Source organism: Centruroides vittatus, unplaced genomic scaffold (assembly GCF_030686945.1).
Source record: "Centruroides vittatus isolate TY-2023 unplaced genomic scaffold, ASM3068694v2 contig_18, whole genome shotgun sequence".
Lineage (NCBI taxonomy): Eukaryota > Metazoa > Arthropoda > Arachnida > Scorpiones > Buthidae > Centruroides > Centruroides vittatus.
In genome coordinates, this window is record NW_027121101.1 from 875,950 (window position 1) to 901,568 (window position 25,619).

At 28.4% G+C, this 25,619-nt stretch overlaps 1 protein-coding gene across 1 annotated transcript in view; it reads right to left on the bottom strand.

The window, feature by feature from the left end:
- Positions 1-490: 490 nt before the first annotated feature.
- Positions 491-25,619, bottom strand: part of LOC136969542 (serine/threonine/tyrosine-interacting protein A-like) — a 49,358-nt gene continuing 24,229 nt past the window's right edge. The window contains exons 4-11 of the mRNA XM_067263750.1: positions 24,550-24,647; positions 17,488-17,548; positions 17,319-17,355; positions 11,780-11,819; positions 11,621-11,671; positions 6,096-6,168; positions 1,829-1,892; positions 491-1,761 (exon numbers count right to left, since the gene is read on the bottom strand). Of these exons, the coding sequence (XP_067119851.1) occupies positions 1,673-1,761; positions 1,829-1,892; positions 6,096-6,168; positions 11,621-11,671; positions 11,780-11,819; positions 17,319-17,355; positions 17,488-17,548; positions 24,550-24,647 (513 nt within the window). The 3' untranslated portion in view covers positions 491-1,672. The remainder of the gene's footprint in view (positions 1,762-1,828; positions 1,893-6,095; positions 6,169-11,620; positions 11,672-11,779; positions 11,820-17,318; positions 17,356-17,487; positions 17,549-24,549; positions 24,648-25,619) is intronic.

The following is a 25,619-nucleotide window of genomic DNA, read 5'->3' on the forward strand; positions in this document are numbered from 1 at the left end:
ATCTTCGGAGGGGATCATTTTTTCAACCTATTGCCACACTTTCCTTCTGCTATATATAACAACGTAGAAAATAAAAATGGAGATATTAAATTTAAATAGATAAAATAAATGATATAATACTGTACTGTACTGTACATAACTTTTGGTAAATTTCAAAAATGTTCTAAGTAAATAGAATTGGTTATTATTAATTTTAATGGAAAAATAAATGCTTAAAATACTATAAACTGAATTAAAATTGTAAAAATGTGATATTTTTAAGGTTGAAAATAATATATAATTCCTTATGTAGTAAATAAATAATTATTATATTTCTTCAGATATTCCATAAAAATTATTTATATAGAAATTATTATTTCTAAATGATTAGATATCATCTAGAAAATCTAGACCCTTAAGATTTTTATTGATAACTGATAAATCAATTTTGCAGTATTATGATGAATTTTTTTTAAAAAAATGTAGAAAAATTAATAAACAAAACATAGTGTGCTTGTAAAATTTAGATAAATTTTATTGTACAACTTTTGATACAAAAATATAAATGCTAATTTTGTATTTTCCAGGATGATGATTTTATTATAAATATTAGGAATTCCTATCAACATTGCTAAAAATTGAATCTGAATGAACTTCTTACACTACAATTACTATTGACATTATTGCAGATGAGATTTCTAATTTTTTTTTTCTCCTCTTTTCTTTTTTACTTACAAAAGCTATTTTTAAATATAGCTATTTATATGTATATATATAATATATATATATATATATGTCTTGAATTTTCTTTCAAATACTAAGAAAAGATATAACCAAATAATTTGTTTTTTATTTTAGATCATAAAGTTACTTTTAAAATATTTTCATTATTAAAAAGACTATTTAAATTTAAAACTTTACTTAATTTTAAATATGATATATATATATTTATATATTTACATATAAGTATATATTGTATATTTGCCAAAATTCTTACAATCAAATTTTCAAGGATGTAACGGCTAAAAAGGCACTCACACTCCTAACGACATTTCATGTATAAAATCCATTAAGAGTATTGGTATAAGTTAATTCATTTTTAACAAAATATCACTAAAAGGGATTAAATTATTCTTAAAAAACAATACTTTTAAAATCATACATTTATAAATAGACCTAATATTTCACTCGAATAATAAATTCCATTTTAAAACATCAAATTTATTGGAAATGGAAATTATTATTAGATTGCTTTCTGATTAAATGTTCAAATAACAAAATTATTTAGGAATTATTATTCTTATTGAGATCATTTCACTCAAATAATTATTTAATTTTCTGTTGCGTTACTAATTTGTTATATGAACAATATAATCAATATTTAAACATAAATAAAGCAAAGTAATTGTTCATTTAGACATCTGACAACGTTAAGTACAAGAGAGTTTTTTTTTTTTTAATAGTTTTGTAAAAAATTCAAAACTGAGAATTCAGTTTACTTAAACAACCTGTACACCATTCAATAATATCATCCTCAATTGCATCTGTTTGGAGGCAGTGCAGGGCTGGATTTTGTCACGTGCATAATGATTTTTTATTAACAGTGACTCAAATTAAGGTTTACCAACTTCTAGAGTTTTGGAGTATTTTCAAATGATTAGTTTATATTTTTAACACAGACAAAAGGTCCTAGTCATGATGGAACAGATTCTTCACATATATCCATGCTATCGTTACCTCTATCTGAATCTTCTACATCTTGTATCCTTCTTTTCAATTTACCTTAAATATTTATAATAATTTCAATAATAATAATAATAATAGAATGAGTATTATATATTATACTCACCAGTGACTTGAGATGTTTCACCATTTTGTAATGTTAATTTAGCCTTATATATTGGTTCATATTCCTACAAAATTATTATTTAAATATATAAAATGATATTTTGATAATATATAATTTATAATTACAACAACACAATAATTTCATAAACAATTTCAAATTTATATTTATTTCTCGTTAAATAATTAGTGAATTATATTAAATAAATAAAAATATTTAAACTTCTTTAAAAATTAATAATATAAAGTATCATTCATTATTTTACTGGAGAATAAATCCAAACATATTTGGACTCATGACAATCATCAATAATTTTGAATTAAATATAATGGGTGATCGGATAATGAACACTTTCGCAAAAGATTTTTATGTTTGGACAACGAACACTTCACAGACCAAACACAAGAAGAAGCGACGTAAAATAATGAATACCGATTGGTCTTCCCTTGTCCTCAGGCAACAATTTGAAACTTTTCAGAGCACAGGAGACGTTGACATCGACACTCAACCTGGTATATACTGATCAGATAGTATTTCTCTGAACTTTGAAACTCTCCCTTGTAATTCCAGTCTTTTATTTTTCTGACAGAAACAACTTTTTTATATTATTCGTGAGACTGTCGGGTGGGCACTCGTTAAGTTTTGCATCAATTTTTATTTTCGAAAGGTGAGAGTATAAGAGCAAAGGTAAAGAGTGGGCAGAAGATATCTGATGTTTCTGGGCAGTATGGCTTAAACAGTAGGCCACAGTTCAATCTTATCTAAGAAAGATACTGTATAATCAAGAAGACTAAAGTAGCTAAAGGAGTAACAAAAATCACATCTGAGAAATAAAGAACATTGAAGAGCTCATAATGGAACCTGAAACTGATCTGACGACAGAAGAACGCCAAGAACTCTTGAATGAAGAATGCCAAGAAACTCAGTGAGATATGTTTTCTTCTGAAAAAGCTGAAAATGCTGATATCTGCTATTAAAGATCTTTTGAAGAAGTGGGAGGATGTCAGAACAACGGTCTTAGAATGGCATCCGAATCAGGTTGAGGTCAATGGGCTTAGTTATTGTTACAATGCTATTAATTACTTCTGAAAAATCTTGCAGAAGAGAGAAAAGGAATCAACTTAGATTCTTTAACCCCCACAAACAGAAAAAACATGACTGATAAAAATGCAAGACTGCATATATATGTATTTTTACTATTACATATAAATAAACATAGTAAGAAAGTATATATTTTTTATTTTTTGGGGTCTCCAGAACAAATTAATCAAATTCCCATAAAAATCTACGGTAAATCGATAATCGGTTAATGAACAATTCGGATAGCAAACAAAGTCTTGGAACAGATTATGTTCGTTAACTGATAACCCAGTGCATTCAAAAACCTTTGAATTTAATTTTATATCCCTGAAGCTGGCTGGATCTATACCTAAACACTTGAGTGCAATTTTTAAATTTTAAAGCTTCAGTAGTAATATTTTGTGTTATTTAGTAAGAGTTTTTGTTTTAAAAAAACCCATGCATAGCAGAAAATATTAATTACATCTTTTTTGCATCTTAAGAAAAAAATTTATAGACAAATATTTCACAATTTTATAATAATAAAAACGTTTCTGTATAATTCATATCCCAGTTAATCAATTAATTCAACATCTCAAGTTTGTAGTGTTTCATTTTAACATAAAATATGCAACTTCTCATCTAATAATAAGGTCTTTTTAAGATTTGAATTTTATTTATTTGCTTTTGAAGTAACTTGCTCTATCTTTGATTTTTTTTTCCTTTCAACATTCAGTATTCTTTGTGTGGATATCTCCTTTGATTCATTTGCAATAATTGCTGTTTTATAATAATTCATCATGCAAAATTATTAATTCTTTCCAACACAGCTAAAAGATAAATATTTTTGTTTTTCTATTTTGAACCACTATTAATTCTGTGCCTAAGATTAATAATTGACTTGCTGCACTCTCAGTTGGGAAATGTAAAAGTGGTTCTGTTGAGATATCAACTTATTACAATTATAGAAAAAAAGTAATGGTTTTATGGGCAAAGCCTTGAGAAAAAATAACTGAACAGAAGGGATTCAAATTTCCTTAATGTATCCTGGAAAATAAGTACACTGAAACTAAAAACATCCAGCAGGAAAAACTTTAGTAAATTAAATGAACATTTTTGATAGTCTTAAACCATAATCTTCAGATTAAGTTACAATAGAATATGATACAATACAAAGAGGAAGACAGAACATAATTTTTCAAATGGAAAGAACTACCGTTCCATTAATCTTTTCTGATTAATGGAACTGTAATGGAATGCATCATTGATGATGTCAACATGACTGACAAATTTTATTAATACAAAGATTATTTTAAAAATGTATTTCCAAACAAGGATTTCCAAGCTATAGAGGTCTTTGCATATCTATAGTTTATGGCTGAGTTCCTAGTGGAAGCCATTCTGAACTCTGCAATTTGATCACGGGGAAGATAAAATTAGGAAAAGAGACTCTGGCAACTATCGAAGGTCATTGGGACAACGAATTTCTAGTTTCTCAAGATGTTTTAAAATGACTCTGTATAATAATTATATTAATCAATGTAAAAAGTAGACAATTTTCTATGACAGTTTGAAGTTGCATAAATGAGTTTTGCATAGAATAGAAAAATTAGGTTAATATTACCTATAGTTCCAAGATGGAGCCGCTTCTGGTAATTTTGAATCGATGATGAGTGCGGTAATGAAGATAGAGGGAGCTGACTGATAATGTAGTGACTAAATATGGAAATTTGATAAACATGATGTATTAAGAGATTGCAAAGTAATATGCAAATTTTTAAGGCAAGACTGTGTGATTCGTAGTTTGACTTGGATTTATGCAAATTATCCGGTTGTAAGTCGAACGTGACAGTGTTGCATTGTAGGATTATTGGATTTTTTGAAACTTTTCACATAATTTTTGGTTTATTTGGTAAATATATTTTTAAAAATTACAAATTTCAAATATAGTTTTTAAATCTAATCTTAAATATTTGCAAAATTTATTCGTTCTAGATTATTGTTAATAACTTGAAAATGAGCTTTGTAGACCTAAATTCTGATGTGTTTTGGTCAGGATGTACTACTCGCAAATTCAATCAGCTAACAGAAAATGAATATTTGGAATTTGGGTTAGAACATGATATTGATAATGCATTTAAATTTGCTGCAAAATTAGGAATTCAACAAATAGAATCAGTATGTAAATCGTGTGTTAATATATGTAAATTATACTATCGAAGAGACTGAAAATATTATTTTCTAAGATGTAGTAAATTTGGAACTAAATATTTAGCATTTGTAGGAACATTTCAGAGCAAATTTGGCAATATTTCTTGAGGGTGTCCTCTGTCCTTTATTTGGCACTGTCTTTGTCTCAAATGTACTGCTACTAATTCTGCTATTGCGGCAGGTATATCTAAAAATGCAAGCATCGATTGGTCAAATCAATTTTGCAAAACATTTGACTATGATAATGATAATGAAAATCACCAAAATCGCTTGAACCTGAAATCGCTTCGTCTGCACCAGTTTTAAATATAAATAAGAATAAAACTCAGGAATTGGAGAAGAAAAAGGAAAAGTTAACATCAAAAATGAATACAAAATCAAGGAAAAGTTTGTCTACAAGTGTAAAAGAATCGACAAGATCAGCAAAGAAAAGACCTACAACTACTAAAGAGGAAAATAACAAGGTCGGAAAGAAATACAGGTAGGATAAAAAACAGATGGATTAATGTAATATTTTGTTTAATTTAGTTTTGGAGTCACATAATCTCCAATCAAATAACCAGTTACAGTGCAGTCTCGATACTAAGTCAAAATGGCGACTGGAAGTGTTGCCATCTTGGAACCATATATAACATTAACCAAAAAGTATACTCTTCTGAAAATGTCTGGATTTTACATTTAAGTAACAAGTCCTGCAGCAATTCTATTAGTTATCAAAATTTATTCTATTTATTAATTAAACAAAAATTAAACTAAGTATGTGACTTAAAATATTAATTTCATTCAAACAACTTTCACACACAGATTCATGAGAGCAAGCCAAAAGATAATTGATGCATCAATTATCAAAATAATTTCTAAATGACTGTTACCTTAACATTTTATATTACACATAAATGTCACATTATACTTAACCAAATGATACCATTAAAAATAAAAACATATTAACATGAAGACATTGAATAACATTATAATTACTAAAATAGAGAATAAAATTTACCCTGAGCTGCTGTGCAAAACCTTCATTTGGATTTATGCAGAACCTTTTCTGTTGAACACGTAAAAATGCATCTCTAAAATTTAAACAAAAATATATTAATATTTAATTTTATTAGCTATTAAATTCAACAATTATTTTATTTATATGGATTATTTTGTACATGTTGCCATCAAAGCATTGTAAAATATTATTATTGATGAGACTATGTCTATGCAGCATGATTTTAGAGATGAGACTATGTCTCATCTCGAAAATCATGCTGCTGTCAACGGCTGCACACCTTAGAGGTATGAAGGAGTACATGTCAGGAGTTGCAATTTGGCACAGAGTATTTGGTGCCCAAATCATGTGCACATAAAATAAACCAGACTTGTAGGAAGTCAGGGGACCAAGAACCAGGTAAAAAAAAAAAAAAAAATGAAATGCTGAGACTGTTTCTACAAACTGGCACGAGTACGAGATTTGTGCATGTGTTGCTCATGCTTTCCGAGACATAGTCTTGTCCCAAAAATGGTTTTGCTGTTTTACTTGTTTTTTGTTAAAATACGTTATTATTTTTCTGTTACATCTTACTAAATTATAATACTAATACATTATTGTTAAAAATTTTAAATAATTTAATATGATTTTCGAAACTTAACAACAATAAAATTTTACTATTGTTTTTATTGTCATTCATTCATATTCATTATTATTATTATAAAATAAAATTAAAATAATATTTATATAGTGTTTTTTATCTTATTTATCTTATTATTATTCTTTCATTCTTAAGAGATTTACTCATATGAAAATATTTTCTAAATTTTAATATATTTCCTCAGAACAAAATTTGCTCATTTACATTTTCTAAATTTTGCTTTTAATAGATTAAAAATTACCCTTAAAAAAATCTTGCCACAAAAATAAATGCACACACTCATTCATTTAGGAATTAGATAAACCAATATTTTATTTACTTTTAATAATAATATAGATTGTGATAAAGTGGCTTGTTTTATTATTATTTCAATAAAATAGAAACATGATAATTTTTGTTTAATTTTTAATTACTACTATATTAAAATAAAAAAGCTTTCATAGTATTTGTAAAAACTAATCTTATAATCATATTTAAAAAACTCAATTAAATTCAATTTTTTTTAACAATATGCTAATACTTACTTTTATAGTTATGTTTTTATTCTGTTAATTAGGAATTCAAGTATCAGAGCAAGCTATAGCTCTATATAGTGACCAAGAAAATGGCATGAAATTATAAACTATTTTTCAGTTATTTAACTAATTAAAACTCTAATCATTAAATTTATTATAAAACAGTATCACATAAATTACAGGTTTTATTCAAATAATAGCCATTTAAACTATATATTTTCTCTGCAATTACTATTTGATGGTGGCTATTATTTCCTTTGCATGTATTTGTTTGTGTCTGTTATTAAATAAATATTGAAATACTTTATTATGAAAACTTTATTTTTTAAAACAATTTATACATAAAATGGCAATTACAATCCCTCTTTATAATGACATTTTTTTTTATATACCAATAATTAGAAAATACTACAGTATATCTTGGCAGATAAGACGAGATATAAATTTTCATCGAAGTTTCATAGTTTTAGCATATGTCTGTCCTATAAGACAACCCCCAAACTATCATCAGCCTATGAATTTAGTTTAGATCAGCAATCATCTGAATAATAATACTGTATAGCATATACGGAATTATGTCCTATTTGTAATTTTTCGAATGAACAAATTTTATTTTCTTGCACTGCCTTGCAATTGTTGCAAACATTCACACTGATTTCTAATTTGGCATTCGGGTAATGACCTTGACTATTCACAAAAATGTCATATGGACTATTGTATTTTGTGCACATACCCTACTCTCTACTAGTAAATAATTACGGTTTGTCTGTTTTTTTATAATGGTTTTAATTTATATAAATTTCAATCTAATTTTTTTGTATCTGTCCTATAAGATGACCCTGGATTTTGGGGGGGGGCCTTTTTTTATGATTCAACTATCATCTTATCTGCCAAGATATATGGTAATTAAAAGTATACCTACTGTATATCGTACACTTTACATATTAAAGTTTGTTAAATAAATAAATACCTATTGTAGTTTATGATATTAATTAATTTTACTGAACATTTTTCTCCTACATTTTTAAAAAATCCTTGAATAGTAGCTATATCTATTATTCTATGGTGGTTATAATTTTAAGCTTTAATAATGTTACTATTGCAGTTACTATTTGAAGACAATTATTTTTTGAATAAAACCAGTCATACTATATTATTAAATAAGTAAACAATTGAATTACAGCATAAAAATAATCTATAATTTCTAACTATTTAGTTGACCAAGACTAAATGTAAGTATTGTTCTCATTCACTCCATTTGTACTTTCTATCCTTACAAACTTTTAATAAATAATTATTCTGCTTATGTATTAAATGTTTTATTACTATATATATATATAAATATCCCTAAATTCAAATTAATATTCCCTTCTCTTGGCTTAGAACTTGACCAAATTACATGATTACTTCACGTTTAAAAGTGTCAAGACTAATTTCCTAATGATAATTTCAAACAAACTACTGATAAAGACATTTAAAAAGGATGTATGTTACTAAATTTATATTAATCATTAAAAAAGTTACACCATATGTTACTATCTTAAGATGATTTCAAAGATTTTGTCTTTATCTTCAGTAGACTGAAACGTTTTGATTTTATATACAATGGAACAAATCTACAACAAAAATGCCTATGACAACATTTTTCTGTGTTCTAGCCACAACTATATAAGTCTGCATGATTGCAAGAAAATTTACTTTAATCCCAATGTAGCTACAATGAAAAACTTGCATGACTTCAATTAACCCATTTCCTTGACCACAAAGCATGTTTAATAATTAGTGCCATTTAATATTTTTTTGAATTTTCCTACTAAAATATCTAAAACTTTTACTACCAATTTATAAACATGTTGAGCTATAACATATAAATACAGTTGTATTTATTTAAAAACAAGTACATATTGTTGCATTTAACAATGAAATGTCATGGGCTGCTGCTATGTAATTTTCTTTTATTTGTAAGAATAAATATTTTCCCCAAGACAATAAATTCATCAATTATTGTTTCAGGTAACCCATTGTTATTTTTATGTCTTTGTATTATGAGGGAGCACTCCTCCACCTGATGTAAAAATGCATCATGTCAGCATGAATTAAAAAAATGTAAGAAAAACATTTTTCAATAGCCAATCATGTCAGGCTTAATTTGAAAAACATAAGACACATACAGATGTATAGTAAAAACTTATCTGGCTCATTCACATATAGCTAAAAACACTTCCATATGTATAGGACTGTATTGAATTTCACAATAATTTCAAAAGGTACAAAAAGCAAAATTATTTCCATTGATGTAAAAATGAAAATTTTAGTGAAAGTTGAAAAAAATTAATATATATATATATATATATACATACACACACACGTTATGTAAGGTATAAAGAATCCTGTCATTAACTTTACTGACCATCATAAAAAGCAGGACAAAATTTCAAAATCATTTCAAAAACAGTATGAAAGTTAAAAAAATTGTACAAATGTACAAATACTGATATTGAAGATGTGTTACTCTTGCAGTTCAAACAAATGAGAATTGAAAACATTCTAGTAAGTGGGCCCATGTTGGAAAAGTTTATCAAATTCAATTGCATTTGTGAATAGGTTGATTGTTTCTTGAAATACAACCACAACATTTGTATAGGAAAATCTCTGGTGAAGCTAACAGTGTTGACAAATCACAAATGCAAAATTGAATTAAAAATGTTTGGTCAAACTTAATTACAGGATATACAAGGAAGGACATCTTTAATGCCAACAAAATAAGTTTTTCTTCAAAATATTGCCCAGTAGCACATTAAAATTTTATGGAGAGAAAAGCATTGGTATTAAGCTTTTGGTAAACTAGCTGTTATTGATGAATTCATCACTATTGATGGCAAAAACTGTAGAAGGTATTAAGATTTCAATGAACACTAATCAAGTTTACAATGATGATGAAGCAAATGAAATGCAGAATGAAGAAGCTGTCTTCAATTAATGATAATGCTTTTTTCACAATTCAGGTTTCGTCTCTATTTTGAGAGCAAAGAACAGTAAAAAAATTGCAAAAAGTTGAAAGACTACACAATCAACTGGAGATTTGTAAATTTCTAATTTATAGTTTTGTATATAATTGTAAAAATAACTTGCTTATAATTAATTTGTTTCATTATACTGTATTTTCGTGGAATGACAGTCATGCTGCATAAAACAGGTGAGACGAGCATGCCAGTTAAACTACAACTAAAAAATAAAATTAATCAGATCTGATAAAACTAGTTGTTAATTAAATATTAACACCTTTCCCTTAATTTCACACAAAGGGGATGTTAATAGGTGTAAGCTGAAAATTCACAGCAGTTTCTTAAATTTAATTTTTTAAATAAAATACACACACAAAAAAAGCACTTTTGGAATCCCAAGAGTATTTTACATAGTTAGAAAGAAGACAAAATAAAGAAATTAAAAATGTAATTGTAGTTTTTAATGTAATGATGACAGTTTCACAGTTTCAGAATAAAAACTCATTTGTTTTTATGTGACATAACTTGTTCATTTTTTTAATGTGCCCTCTAGAAAGGGATGTATAACCTCACTTAAACTGGTATGCTAGTTTTTATCATATGAAAATATTTGATTTCCTAGTCTCCCTGATAGATCAGCATGCCAGTCATTCCATGAAAATACAGTATGTATGCCATCTTCACAACAAAAAAAAAAAAAAATTGTTAAAGCTGTTGTCTGCTTGTAGCAAAATACCACTACATGAAATTTCTTTGTTAGTCCCCTAAATTTTGTTATACACATATATTCCACTGTATAAAGAAAATATTTAAATTTAACAAGAACTTGAAGATTCTAATTGTAAAATGGAAGTGCTTTGTTTCTGTGCTGCTATGGTTAAGTTGACATTCTGATTTAAAACTTTTAGATTTTGGGAAGATGAAATCAAAACACATCAAAAAAGATTTTGGTATTAAAATTATCACTTCTTAATTATTCTTAAAATTATTGGCTTTTTTATTTCAATTTTGTTTTTAAAAAGTAATATTTATAAATTTTACTTTTTAAGAACATTTATATCTTATAGTAGTTTTTAACCAGTGCTACAATGACAATTCAGGGGTTTCACAAAACAGTGCTGAGCAGCATCATAATACTTCTTACACGTATTATTAAAAGTACAAAAAGTGCAGTAACTCTACATTGATAAAGAAGTAGAGATATCACAAGAAAAAAAATTATTCAGTTGGAAGTGTTACTATTAGGAAAAGGTTGAAAAACACTATCCTAGAGAAATGAATAGTATGGTTAAAGAAATATCGCTGACAAAAATATACATAAAACATTAGATCTGTCTAAAAATTTTAATAAAATTTGAAACTTACTTATAGGATAACCCATATGTTTCCATAATATATGCTATAACCAGAGTAGCACTATTAAAAGAAAATTTAAGTTTATTTAAAATATTAAAAGAAATTTATATCTATATTTCAATAAAAATATATAAATTTATATTTATTTTAAAAAAATTACTTATTCACCTCCTTGAAATTCCAGCATTTCCATGTATTAATACTTTCCCTATAAAAAAAAAACAATACAGATAATTTAATGAAAGTACTCTAAAATAGTCTATGTTATTAAAAAAACTAGGTGCAGTTCATAAGTTATGTTTTATCATTATCATCATCATTATTATTATTATATATTATAAAATAATCTATATGAACACACATTTAAAAACAGTACTATTACTTATGCAGAAAAATAATTAAGTAGCCCTTGAGATCACCAGATTTGAATCATATAGACCAGGGATGGCGAACCTTTTTGAGTCCGTGTGCCATATTGTAAGCATACTTAGCTTTAAAAATGTTAATGCGTGCCAAAGTCTTAGACTTTGAATAATGATACTTAAAGAAATTAAACGAATACGCTTTAATTTGAATAAATGTAAAAAAATCTGATTGAAAAAAAGATGATTGAAAAAGACAAAAATCATATGATACATTACGTGCCAGATGATTTCTCTTACGTGCCACTTTGGGCACGCGTGTCATAGGTTTGCTATCCCTGATATAGACTATCTAAGGAGTTACAAAAATTGCATATTCTTCTCAAGTTGCCAATGGAAAATTTCCCAGATATGTTAAAAATTTTCTAGCATACGATACAGTAGAATTCTCAAGCATATAAAGCAGTGAATGACACAATAAATTCACTAACACATTGATGACAATTGAAGCATATTTAAAGAGTAATAGTTTTGATATATACTAAACAATTTATAGAATTTTAACACTTGAAACAAAATCAAGTGGAAACAAAGTGCCAGTAGTTGGATGGCCAAGGTGGTAGAAACACCAGTCTACTACTCTGGAGGACCAGACTCAAACCCAGGTGGGCAGAATTTTTCATGGGTGGTCTACTCTGGATATACAGTAGAATCTCGTTTTCAAGGATTGCTCAGTGCGCCAAAAATCATCCATTGTTCCAAGAATCCATTATATTTCAAACAACAGATTTCCCACACACCCAGGAAAATATCCATTACTCGAAAAAATTTCCATTTTTTCAAATAATGGCTATTTTCAAACATATAAATTTTGTATAAAAAAATAGAAAACATGGATATTTTCAAACATATAAAACTTGAAATTATCCAGTCTCTTGAGATAATCTATCCTTTATTCACGTATATTATGCCATACATGTGTAAACAAAGCTGATGGAAACTGCATAGTCTGTAAGCACAAAAAGAGGCAGATTACATATGCTCATTAGCACTTCACACTTGACTTCACAATTTGTTAAAAAATTTGTCTATCTTGGTTAGTTTTGATGCTGCTTTTCTCCTGTTGAATACAACAACTGCTTGATATTAGCAATGTTATGTACGGCCTGTTTGTTCATGTTGAAACTCGCCAGGAAGGTCTTCACAACTTGGAAGGACTCAATGGCCTCACTAAATTTTGGCATTACACTTGGATCAGCATAAGAATGTTCACTAGGTGGCTCCTCCTCAATTGTATCAGCATGCTGACTCTCTTCATAAAAATTCTTCAATTGAACACTATGTATCACAGATGTAACAAGTACATCAAAAAACTACAAATTTCCAAAAACACCAAATTATTATCTAAACATTGAAAATATGCAAATTTTACAATAGATGGAGCTAGAAAATACCCATTATTCTGAGTTATGGATATGCTAAAAGAAGGTAAAATTACATTGATTTGGTGGGACCTAAAAAAATCTGTTATTCCAAGAAATCTGTTGCTCCACAATCCATTAAAATGAGATTCTACTGTTTTAGGCCTGCCCCTCACCATCCCTTTGTGGGCCTGAACGAACTCAAAATGGGACCTAGAAAAAGGCCTCATTAAGGTCCACAGGACTGAAAGAGTAAAAAAAAAGTCATTAAACCTCATATTTAAAATATTTTGTAACAATGTTTTGAACATTACATTCAATTGATATTTTAAAATGCTTCAAATCTGTATCTGAAAAACTAATATTTCTTAAATTAATAAATTAGAGTAAAGTTGAACAAATACCACAGAATCTTAATTTTTAAGTCATTCTCAAAAATTGCCAATTATAATTAGCATGTTTGAACAAATTTAATGATACAAAAATTTGACTTTGATGTTTTTGCTGTCTGTTGGAAACTTTAAAATTTAATAAATTTGAATTAATTTAATTACATTTATCAAAATCTATTTTAAACAGGATTTACTAAATCTGTAACTTTTATTATCTTTATGTAAATGTCACTTGGAATACAGAAAGTATAATTGGTAATACACTTGCCTATTAGACAAGACTTGCAAATTTTAATCCATTCTAAAAAATTTTTTCATTACTGTATATTAATTCAATTTTAAAAATTTAAGATAATTTATTACATATGATGTTTCATAAATATAGGTCCACACACACAATTTAGTATGCAAGAAAAAAAAAACAGTAGCATCAAAATGTAATAATATTTATGTTATATGTTAACAATATCCTAAACTAATATTTTAAATTAAAATAATAGTAATAAGTATTTATAAGTCATTGATTAGAAAAAAATTTTTAGTGTCTCAAATATAGGTCCAGTTCTTTCTATCAAGTAATTAAATGAGAAATTTGTTTTAAACTTTTTAAATGTAACAGTTTTAAGTGATTTAGTAAAACAAAATGTATAGCATAATTTGGCTTATTTTCATAACTGTCAAGAGTAAACAACATGTTAGAAAAGCATAGAACACAACTCATCACTAACCAAGTTTGAAAAGGGGACAAAAATCAGCATGGAAGAAATCAGGTCTCTCAAATTGACAAATTGCTGCAACATTAAAGAGATCTCACAACGTAATCAACAATTTTTTGAAATTAGGTGAGAAATACAAAGCTAGACATTCATCTGGACAACCAACTAAACTATCAGTTCAACAAAAACACTCCATTCTTAAGGAAATTACTAATAATGACATTTCTTTGAGTGAACCAGCTAAATATTATTGTCTCAAAACCTACAATTTCATAAGTTGCAAACAGTAGTTTTTCTTTTCTTATGTATAAGAAAAGAAAAATTAACACCAACATTAAAGCCCAGCCATAAGGATAAGACATTGAAATGTGCTAAAGAAGTGATGACCTGGACTGAACACTGGAAGAGAATTGTATGGAGTGATGAAAAAAATTTAACCTCAATGACCCTGACAACTGGCACTACTATTGACATGACTTAAGACATGAAGAGCAACTATTCTCTAGAGGTCAACAAGGAGGAAGATCAGTAATGGTGTGGGCAAGGATTTGGATGGAATGGCAAGACAAATATTACATTTGTAAATGGGCAAATGAGTTTTGCAGATCAAGAAATGTTAGACACAACTTTTACTACTTGGTGAAAAAATTTATGGACCATTCTGGACTTACAAATGGGACAATGCCCCAGTGCACAATGCTAATTCAACTTTTGAATGGTTTCTAAGTAATGGGGATTCAAGTTATAGACTGGGCAGCATGCAATCCTGACTTGCATGTTAGCCAGTCCATGCAAATGGAAAGCATTATACAACAGTAGAAAATTAAAATTTGCTATACAATCCCCTTTCAGTCCCCTCTCGTATAGGAGACTAAAGCATAGGAAAAATGTAATTTGGAGGCAGGAATTTAGTTGATAAATTTAAAACTAAACTTCATTATATAATATCTACTAAACTAAACTAAACTTATACTTAACTTCAACTTAACACTTAACTTACTTCAACAAACAAACACTTACAACAACAACTTACAAACAAAACTTAAACTTCAAAAATGTACATAATATATTTATTTCCTTTATTAAACTCTAGGGATTTATTTTTAAAACATATGTATTCTCAGGAGTTTATTTCAGATCCTGGGTCTTTTGAGGCCAGGATTTATTACCTTGCAACAGGAGACAAGTGAGTAAAATTTGAAAGAAATACCTCAATACCTGTACACTTTTGCTCACCAATTCCAATTCCTAACTAACCTTTAGCTGACAAGCTCTTCACTTACAAATTCAATCATGACTTTCTCATGCTCAATATTCAACAATATTTATCATTTTATTTCCAAAAATGTTCCCATAAACCTTGGAACAGAAAATGATGTCCGACTCCAGACAATTTGAAGAGATAGAATTTTAGTTAAATTTCTTATCTGTAACTCTAAACTATATTATTTTATACTTTGCAGTACACTTCAACATATTTTCCATGCTTTTCAATCCAGGGTTTATTTTTAACAGCACCTTTATTCTCAGAGTTTATTTGAAGACCAGGATTTAGTCAAGAAAGTACAGTCTATAAAATTTAAATTCTACAGAAGAACAGACAGAAAATGAACTCCTTGAAATGATACCTTACAACAATTACAAAAAGAAGGACTATGTTATTGCATTAGTAACAGAGCTAAAGAATCATGTCCAAGACAAAATACCTTTTCTGGAAAGAAAGATGATCTTGATCTTCAAATGTTATAGGAAATTTATGAAGAGCTAAGCTGACCAAAAGAGCTAGTTAAATGAACAGCTAGACTTACTGAAAGTGCCTCAAACTGACTTGGATTTAATTTTTAAAAAGATCAAAAACCAATAGGAATTAGACAAAGTATCTGAATGAATGGGATCTTACTTAATCAAACATTTCCAAAATTCTATAGGTCCAAATTTAGACATTTCCATGTTTTATTGATACTGACATAAGTGACTGGCAAAGAAATTCTGGATGGTTGCTAAATTTTCTAGAAAACATTTTTGACATTTTTTATTTGAAAAGATCTCTTTGGCAGATATATACTATTTTCTCTCTCCCCCTTACAAAAATTTAATATTGCAGGTGCACATACATTGTAAATTTGCACAAAGTTTTATTTCTCACATTCAAGAAATAAAATTTAAGCTTTTAACTAAAGCAAACAATATTTATAATTAACAAAAGTAAAGAGTTGAGTTATAAATGAAAAATGATGATAATTTCTAATATTTAAACTACCTTATCTTAAACTTCACTGAACATTGGAAATTAACAATGCAATGTAAGCCCATAGGAGAACAATTTTCCCACAATCCTACAAATTCTTTCAATTAAACTGATGTAAACAAACTCTTCAAACCTGTTACCGGCGCGTTCTCCTCACATCTACAAATGGCAACACCCGAAAATAGTTCTTTACTAACGTTTTCGAACCCAAAATAATGATTCTTAAATCAAATTCATTTTTTGATTTTCTTTGATCGGCATTCCATCAGAGATTCGAAAGTTACCTGAAGAAGAATCGTTATTTTGGGTTCGAAAACGTTAGTAAAGAACTATTTTCGGGTGTTGCCGTTTGTAGATGTGAGGAGAATGCACCGGTAACGGGTTTGAAAGTTTGTTAATATACTCCGGTGTTGAGTTAATGATGTTTAGTAAACTGATGTAGTTGTCAAAAAATCTTTAAAATTAATATTAATCATCCTGTATATTGCAACAATTCTGTTTTTCCCAAAAATAAAACATTATCAAAAATTATAGATAGTAATTATATTTAAAAATTGCAATTACTTACCTCTACAATATAAACAATCATCAATAAAAAATTTTACCTGAAATAAAAGAATTTGCTAAAATTTATGTTCAAGAATTTTAACTTATTACCTGAAATTCAGCCAAAAATGGTTACATAAAATAGACAAATTTTTTTCAATCCAAATAGCATTAATATATAATAACCATACCTTTGGTATATGTTGAATAATATTAGTTGTCACTGTATCAGCAATATCCAATACAAGATATCTAATTAAATGTATAAAAATTCAGTTCTCAGATTAATCTTTATTGAAGATAAAATAAATTATATTTAATACATTTCTTAATAAAATAACTATAAATTTTAAAATCATCTATTAATCGTTTTCAAGATAAATACAAAACTAATATATTCCAAGGAAAATTTCTAATTTTATTATATATTAATTAATATTTTTTAAGTTTAAAATCTCAAATTTAATTGCTTTAATTCAAAAAAGAATTTTTATAACAAATATAGTGATCCCATTTTTTCTTCTGATGATTCTTCACTGAACTGTATTAACCTGACAAATTTGTCAGGTTAAAAAAACAAAGAAATTTCTTTGTTTTTTTAATTTATTTCTGAAATTGAAATATTTTCTAACATTCACTTATCCGGCAACTCTTTTTATGATAAAGTTTAAATTATAAAAGATGTCATTCCACTACTAACAACATGCTTTATGTCATCTTAAATTAAAGAAAATAATAGATATTCATTCACCCAAACCAGCTTTTCCAAAGTTTACATCTTTATTATCTAAGTGCTTTCAGGTTCCTAAACCCATCCTTGAGTTTCGAGTGTTTAAATAATAAATATTTATATTCAAATAGAAATATTGCTACAATTTGAGTTAATATGGTATTGTGAGAGTCCGGACTTCAACATAAATAATCTGACATTGAACATCAACTTTGTCGAATAACTGTCAATTTTCACACTTGGGAGTATATCTCCTTTTAAGTTCTTAGTGTTGATAAAAATGCTTTCAAGCGACCTTCTGACCTGCTGTCCCGATTTCGTCATTTTAATATGATACTATACAGGCAGGCAGGCAGGCAGTCAAGGAAGTCGTCACCCATCCCTTGATAGTTGCAGTTGTCGCCAGTCCATCTAGGATTAAAGTCATAGAAATTTTCCTGTGTCAGTGCCAATTGTACTCTATCAGATTTTCACGTTACCCTCAACTGTGCCTAGAAGAAAAACTTTCCTGGATTGATCCAGACCTGTCCCGAACAATCCAAATCCGGACTACCTCAAAACCCTAGACCTCTGAAATCCAAATCACAAAGCATCACCATCAACGCAGGTATTTCCAGACTCGCAAACAATTGTAAACTCTCTCTCTCTTGCAACCACTAGATAGATAACCTAAGTCGATATAACCTGATATATATTGTATCATGTACTCCTTTTCATTGAAATTAAATGGTTATTTAGTTATTAACTTTAGTGTCTGAGTACTTTACTTCTGTCAGGCTGTCTCTATCCAAAACCTGATCGCTTACTCACGTGGCCACTCGCATGACCTACTTTTTAACTGAACCCTACTTTTTTAATTGCCATTGCAGTTTTTGTGTCAACCAAGACACAGTGGTGTCAGTCTTGACAAGGCATTAAAGAAATGTCATACCATACTTACTCAAATATAAGATGCACTTTTTTCAGGTCTTAGTATCTCTGAAAATTGTGACCTCTCCTTGTAAGATGCAGCCTATGTGGTCATCACAGTTTTCAATGATATTATGTGGTTAAGCCATTGAATGACCCTTTAGTGAATAAATAGAGAAAGCATGATTCTCAAACATTTTCAAGAAAATTAGTTTAAAAAATTCCTAGCAATTTATGAGGATGCTTTGAGAAATCTTTCAGCAAAGACTCCTCGCTTGGCAGTAGTGTGCCTGTCTAGAAGTTGTGGGATTGCTGGGTCACATTTCTATGAGTAGTGTTTTTTTTTCAAATCAATGCAATTTTAATATTAAAAAATTGTAAGTTAATACTTTTTTTTCTATTAAAAATGTGCATTTTCTAATCCTCAAAAATTTGTTTTTAAAACTCAAATAATTTGTTATTTTATAGTTTACAATATTATTATTCATGCTATATAATTTTTATTTTTACTGTTTGCTTGTTTTATTAGCTACGAAAAGGAATATACTTAGGATATAAACAATAAAAAAATTAGATAAGAGGCATTGAAAGAGAATTGTCACATATAATAATTCAATGTGATATTGAGAGTTAATTACAACTAATACATTTTTAGCTTTATTTCATTGCTTAAAATGTCAAATTATTCAAAATATTCTAACATTGCCAAATGTAAAAACTTTACATTTATTTTTAATGGATAGCAATTCCAGAATAAAATTTCAGAGAGAAAATGTACATTTTTAATAGAAAATAGCGAGGTTGAGGCCGAAGTTTTAAACATGTACGTCGGACATTCAGCGTCGCTTTCCTGTAAGCCTAGAAGTTTCACAATGGCATTTGGAAAGTCAGTGGAATCATGCTCGACATTCCAAACGCCATTGTCAAACTTCTAGGCTTACAGGAAAGCGGCACTGAATGTCCTACGTACACGTTTATAACTTCAGTCTCAACCTCACTAATAAATAAATAAAATGTATAAATCTATTCAATTCACAATTTTTTTAATATAAAAATAATTGCATTGATTGTAAAATTTTACTCGGAGATGTAAACAGGGGTGTCCATACATTGGGGCACTTACCTCACCTTTTCATCTCAGTTGCCCTTTTCGAAGAGGGCCTCAAATTCCATTTTCAACAAACAGAAAATCCATAATCCATGACTTATAGCCTATTCTGCAAATATAAAAGAAACTAATGAATGATATTTGTCCATTGTCCTGTGCAACTTTGTCATAGTTAACCAAAACCACATTCTTTGTTTTCAAGGCCAAGTTAGTCCTGAGTGCAACCGGAACCATTTTATGGGAACACTAATCTGACATTGAATCACAGAATTTGAAGCTTCTTGCATAATGTATGATGCTCTTTTTAAAGTCTGTAGGCACCGCTGGACACAAACCAATGAGCTAACAATTAATAGTCAGATACAATGCAGCCAAGCCACAGTGTCTTTGCTGGAAGGTTATGCAAAGCATACTCAAAAGTTGCTCAGAATTTTTTAGCTTTGATATTTTTTAAAAACATTTGAGAAGTGCACTTTTCCGTTTTGCTCAATAGAGATTTATACCAAGACTTATCCATACAAACAATATCATTGAAAACTGTGATGACCATGTCATGACCTTCTCTTGTTAGATTCAATGTATATGTTATAATTAGCAACCTCTAGGACCAGCATCTTATTTCTCTGTTACTAATTCCATTTCATCATTTTAATCATTTTATTAGACTAATTTCATAATAGTAAATATTTAAGAAGTTAGCTCAATCTCATTTACAGTAACATCATAAGCATATGGATGAAAATCCCAGAAAAAGTTGTGCAGCACTCTTAAGAAATGATGCATTTCTGATGTTTCAAATGACACCAAGGATGACTACACATAGAATGATGCAAACATTGAATCCAGCATTGATTCATAAGAGCTTAGCACAGAAAGTGAAGAGGTTTCTGACTGATACCATGGAAGACCATAATATATTACTATGTACTAGTACTATATTGTACTATACTACTGTACTGTACTGTACTAGTAATATATTTTACTATACATAAATAATGAACAAATTTATGTCAACAAAACTGATTAAATTAGTCTCAAGTTGCCTATTTTTTCAAAAGAAAAGAAAAATCCATTGGTAAGTATGTAGAAATTAAGATATGTCTTAGATTTTATAGCATCTTATATTTGACTAAATATAGTATATCATCATCATATTATTTACATTACTAATACCATAATTATTCCTATTATATAGATCAGTGATGGCCACTAGAAGTCCTTAGGCTGGATCCAATCCACCAGATCATTCCTTATGGCCTATGATTGCTACTGATCTTTACAGAAACCTACAGTTCTACTGTTATAAATAGTCAATTTTAAAATATAAATATTGCACTATGCTTATATATTTATTCTGTGAATATAATTTAATTATATATACAGGGTGGGCCAACGAAAACGAAACGGCAGAATTACCGTGTTCGTCCAAGCAAATCGCTCGGACAGGTCGATTTTATTCTCAAGGGGGACATCTTTTCAAATAAAGTTTTTGCGATTCTGAATACAACAGACAACAAAAAATTTTTAAAAAACTCATTTATTTTTTATTAACTAAACAAACATTTATTTCAAATAAAGTAACAAACATAAGAAAGAGTTATCAAGTATTCAATAAATGTTCGAATTGAGCACCACTAGCCTCCATACAATAATACAAATTGTACTCAAAACGGTTTCTTACACTTCGGAAAGTTTCGGGTGTTATTTGACAACACTCGTCTATAATTCTTTGTCGCAAATTCTTCGAGAGATCCTGGTTCGGTTGCATAGATCTTACTTTTTAAATGTCCCCAAAGAAAAAAAAATCAAGAGGACTAAGATCTGGGGATCTAGTCGGCCATTCTAAAGGACTTCTACGTCCGATCCAATGCCCAGAAAAAGCTGTGTTCAAAAACTCTGTAACTGGTCTTGCATAATGGGGGGTTCTCCATCTTGTTGGAAAGTAAGGAGGTCTTCTAAGTATCGGTCGTCATGTTCGACGATATCAACAAGTAATGGATGTACAGTACAGTACAACACTTTCAAGTAAATCTAAATAACTTTCTCCCGTTTGATTACCATCTAGGAAAATGGGGCCAAGTAGTCGATCTCCAAAGATTCCGGCCCACACATTTAGCCTTTGCGGAGTTTGGCTATGAACTTCATGAAATATGCTTGGGTTATTATCTGACCAATATCGACAATTGTGACGATTAACCGTTGAGTTTAAAAAAAAACTATTATTAATTTTTTTCCTTGCATATGCGGTCTAGCTTAAAAGATTTTTTTTATGTTTGTTAATAGTTTGTGTTACTTTTTTCCTGATTATGTTTGTTTAGTTAATACAAAATAAAGACTTTTTAAAATTTTTTGTTGTCTGTTGTACTCAGAATCGCAAAAACTTTATGGCAAAAGATGTCCCCTTGAAAATAAAATTGACCTGTCCGAGCGATTTGCTTGGACGAACACGATAACTCTGCCGTTTCGTTTTCGCTGGCCCACCCTGTATATATAACATTTTAAAGTTTAAAATTATTATTATAATATTTATATTTTAAAATTATTTTGTTTTATGCTTATTGCAAAATAAATATTAAAATTTGAATATAACAACTTCACAGCCTTATTCCCATTCCTAAAATAACTATTGAAGACTTGCAAAAGTCAAAGTTCTGACATTCCAATAACATTAATTTCTGGCATTCAGCCATTCTAAAGCTAGAAATCACTGATATAGATCATTAAATTTTGTTTTTGAAACAACAAGAATGCAGTTTAAAAAGAAAGTTTAATATCCTTTTTTACATGAAAATCTGCAGATTGTAAATAATATATGATATAAAACTATAAATAAGCTGAAGATTATGATAAACTTTAAAAAAAATATAAATCAATATTGACACACACTCATATATATTTACAAGAATCTTAATATTTCATTTGGAATTCTTGTTTAACGTATCTAATTGTGTTTATTTCATACAGTTTTATTTGATATATTTCTTTTTATTTTTAATTATCTTCATATTTTTCCCCATTTTTAATTTTGTCCAATACAATTACCAATCTTTCGGCTATTAGTCTTAAAACTAATATAAATAATACTTAAAATAGATATTTTTAAAGTATATAAAATATGCATATTAATCTCTTATAAGAGACATTTACATGATCAATATGTGTGTTGACTCTAATGTATATTCTATTGTCTTTCATGTTTTAATTTTGAATCTCTCCTATTTCTTTTGTTTATTTTCAAATTAAATATACTAAAAATTGTTTGTCGATTAAAAAAAATTTTAATTTTGAATAAAAATTAAACTTCAACATTGAAAAATTTTATCATTACAGTGGGTGAATGGTTAACGAACATAATCCGTTCCAAGACTTTGTTTGCTATCCGAATTGTTCATTAACCGATTATCAATTTACTGTAGGTTTTTAAGGGACTTTAATTAATTCATTCTGGAGACACCCAAAAATAAAAAATATATACTTTCTTACTATGTTTATTTATATATAATAATAAAAATACATATATACACAGTCTTGCATTTTCATTAGTCATGTTTTTTCTGTTTGTGGGGGTTAAAGAATCTGTCTAATGTCGATTCCTTTTCTCTCTTCTGCAGGATTTTTCAGAAGTAATTAATAGCATTGTAATTGTAGAGATTCCTAAGCCTATTAACCTCAACCTGATTTAGATGCCATTCTAAGACCACTGTTCTGACATCCTCCCACTTCTGCAAAAGACCTTTAATAGCAGATATCGACATTAATTCTCTTTTTCAGAAGAAAACATATCTCGCCGAGTTTCTTGGTGTTCTTCTGTCATCAGATCCGTTTCAGGTTTCATTATGAGCTCTTCAATGTTCTTTATTTCTTAGATGTGATTTTTGTTACTCCTTAAGTTGCCTGAGTCTTCTTGATAATATAGTATCTTTCTTAGATAAGGTAAGACTGCAGCCTACTGTAGACCTGTTCAAGCCATACTGCCCAGCAACATCAAACATCTGCTTACTCTACCTTTGCTATTATAGTCTCACCTTTTAAAAATAAAAACCAATGCAAAACTTAACGAGTGCCCGCCTGACAGTCTCGTGAATGCTATAAAAAAATTGTCAGAAAAATAAAAGGCTGGAATTACACGGGAGAGTTTCAAAGTTTGGAGGAATACTATCCAATCAGTATATACCGGGTTGAGCATCAATGTCAATGTCTCCTGCACACCAAAAAGTTTCGAATTGTTGTCTGAAGACAAGGGATAACTAATCAGTATTCATTATTTTACGTCACTTGTTCTTGTGTTTGTTCTATGAGGTGTTTGTTGTCCAAACATAAAAATCTTTCGTGAAAGTGTTCATTATCTTTTTGTTTATTAACCGAACTGTTCGTCAACCAATCACCCACTGTATATGGAATAAAGCTTTTTATTCAACACGCTTAAAAAGTTTTTTAAATCACACAAAGTAGTAACAAATACAAAATATTAAACATTATAATTAGTTTAAAAAATTTTTTATTTACTTGAATTTTTCTGGGAAATTTGGACGGATAAAATGAGATTCAATATCCTGTCTTACACAAACAATATGTGTAACACCAGATTGTGTTAGTTGTTCAATCTGTAAATAAATTTCAATGCAAGCTTTAGCATAATATAAATTAAATAATATTAGTTAAGCAATTATGTCTAAAATTCATATTACTATGCTGTAAAAATGGTCACATTCAACAAGAGCAAAAAGTTTTATTAGATTGAAATACACAATTTTTATTATTATTTGAACTAATTATAACTATACTACATAGGAATCACATTTAAAATTATCTACTTTCAAGTTAATCTACTCTGCAGTATTTACTTAAACATTATTTGAAATGAAATTATTAAAAACACAAACTCAGAATAATTTAAAATTATTGCAATATATACAAATATATGATAAAATATTGAAAACTTGAAATAAAAATCTTATAAATAAAAAAGGAAAATTTGTTTGTTTGTGGTAACATTGTATCGTTATTAATCATTTTTAAATACTTGTACTTGGAATGCTTATATCATCATTGAATTTCATCATCTTTTCTGTCAACTTTTTTGGGGATATTTCTCTCTCTTTTTATACTTTACTCTCTTCTACTTTTTATACTTTTATATAATTTCCTATTAACTTAATCCATTGTATCTGATTAAAAATAATTTGCAAAAGCTCACAAATTTCTTTAAGATGACCATAAAAGTCCATTTTAGGAAACCAATCTATGAAATCACTATCTAAAGATCAATCTGATATCTGTATGTTTGCACTGCACCCAGGGCCAAAACCTAAAAACATCAATCTGCCATCGAAAAACAAAGAAAGTCAAATTGACACATGAACGTAGAAACAAAAATATATAACTGTGCTAGTGAATGCTGATTTGTCAGATTTCCTTTTCTCTTAATTCTACCTAGACACTTGTGAAAACGGTACTCGGGTGAAAAAAATTAATTTTTCATAAATTGAAGGAAATTTAAAAATTTTTATTTTTGGAGGAATAAAGAATCTCTTGCTATGGAATGTATAGAATGCACTTATCTCAGAATGCAACAC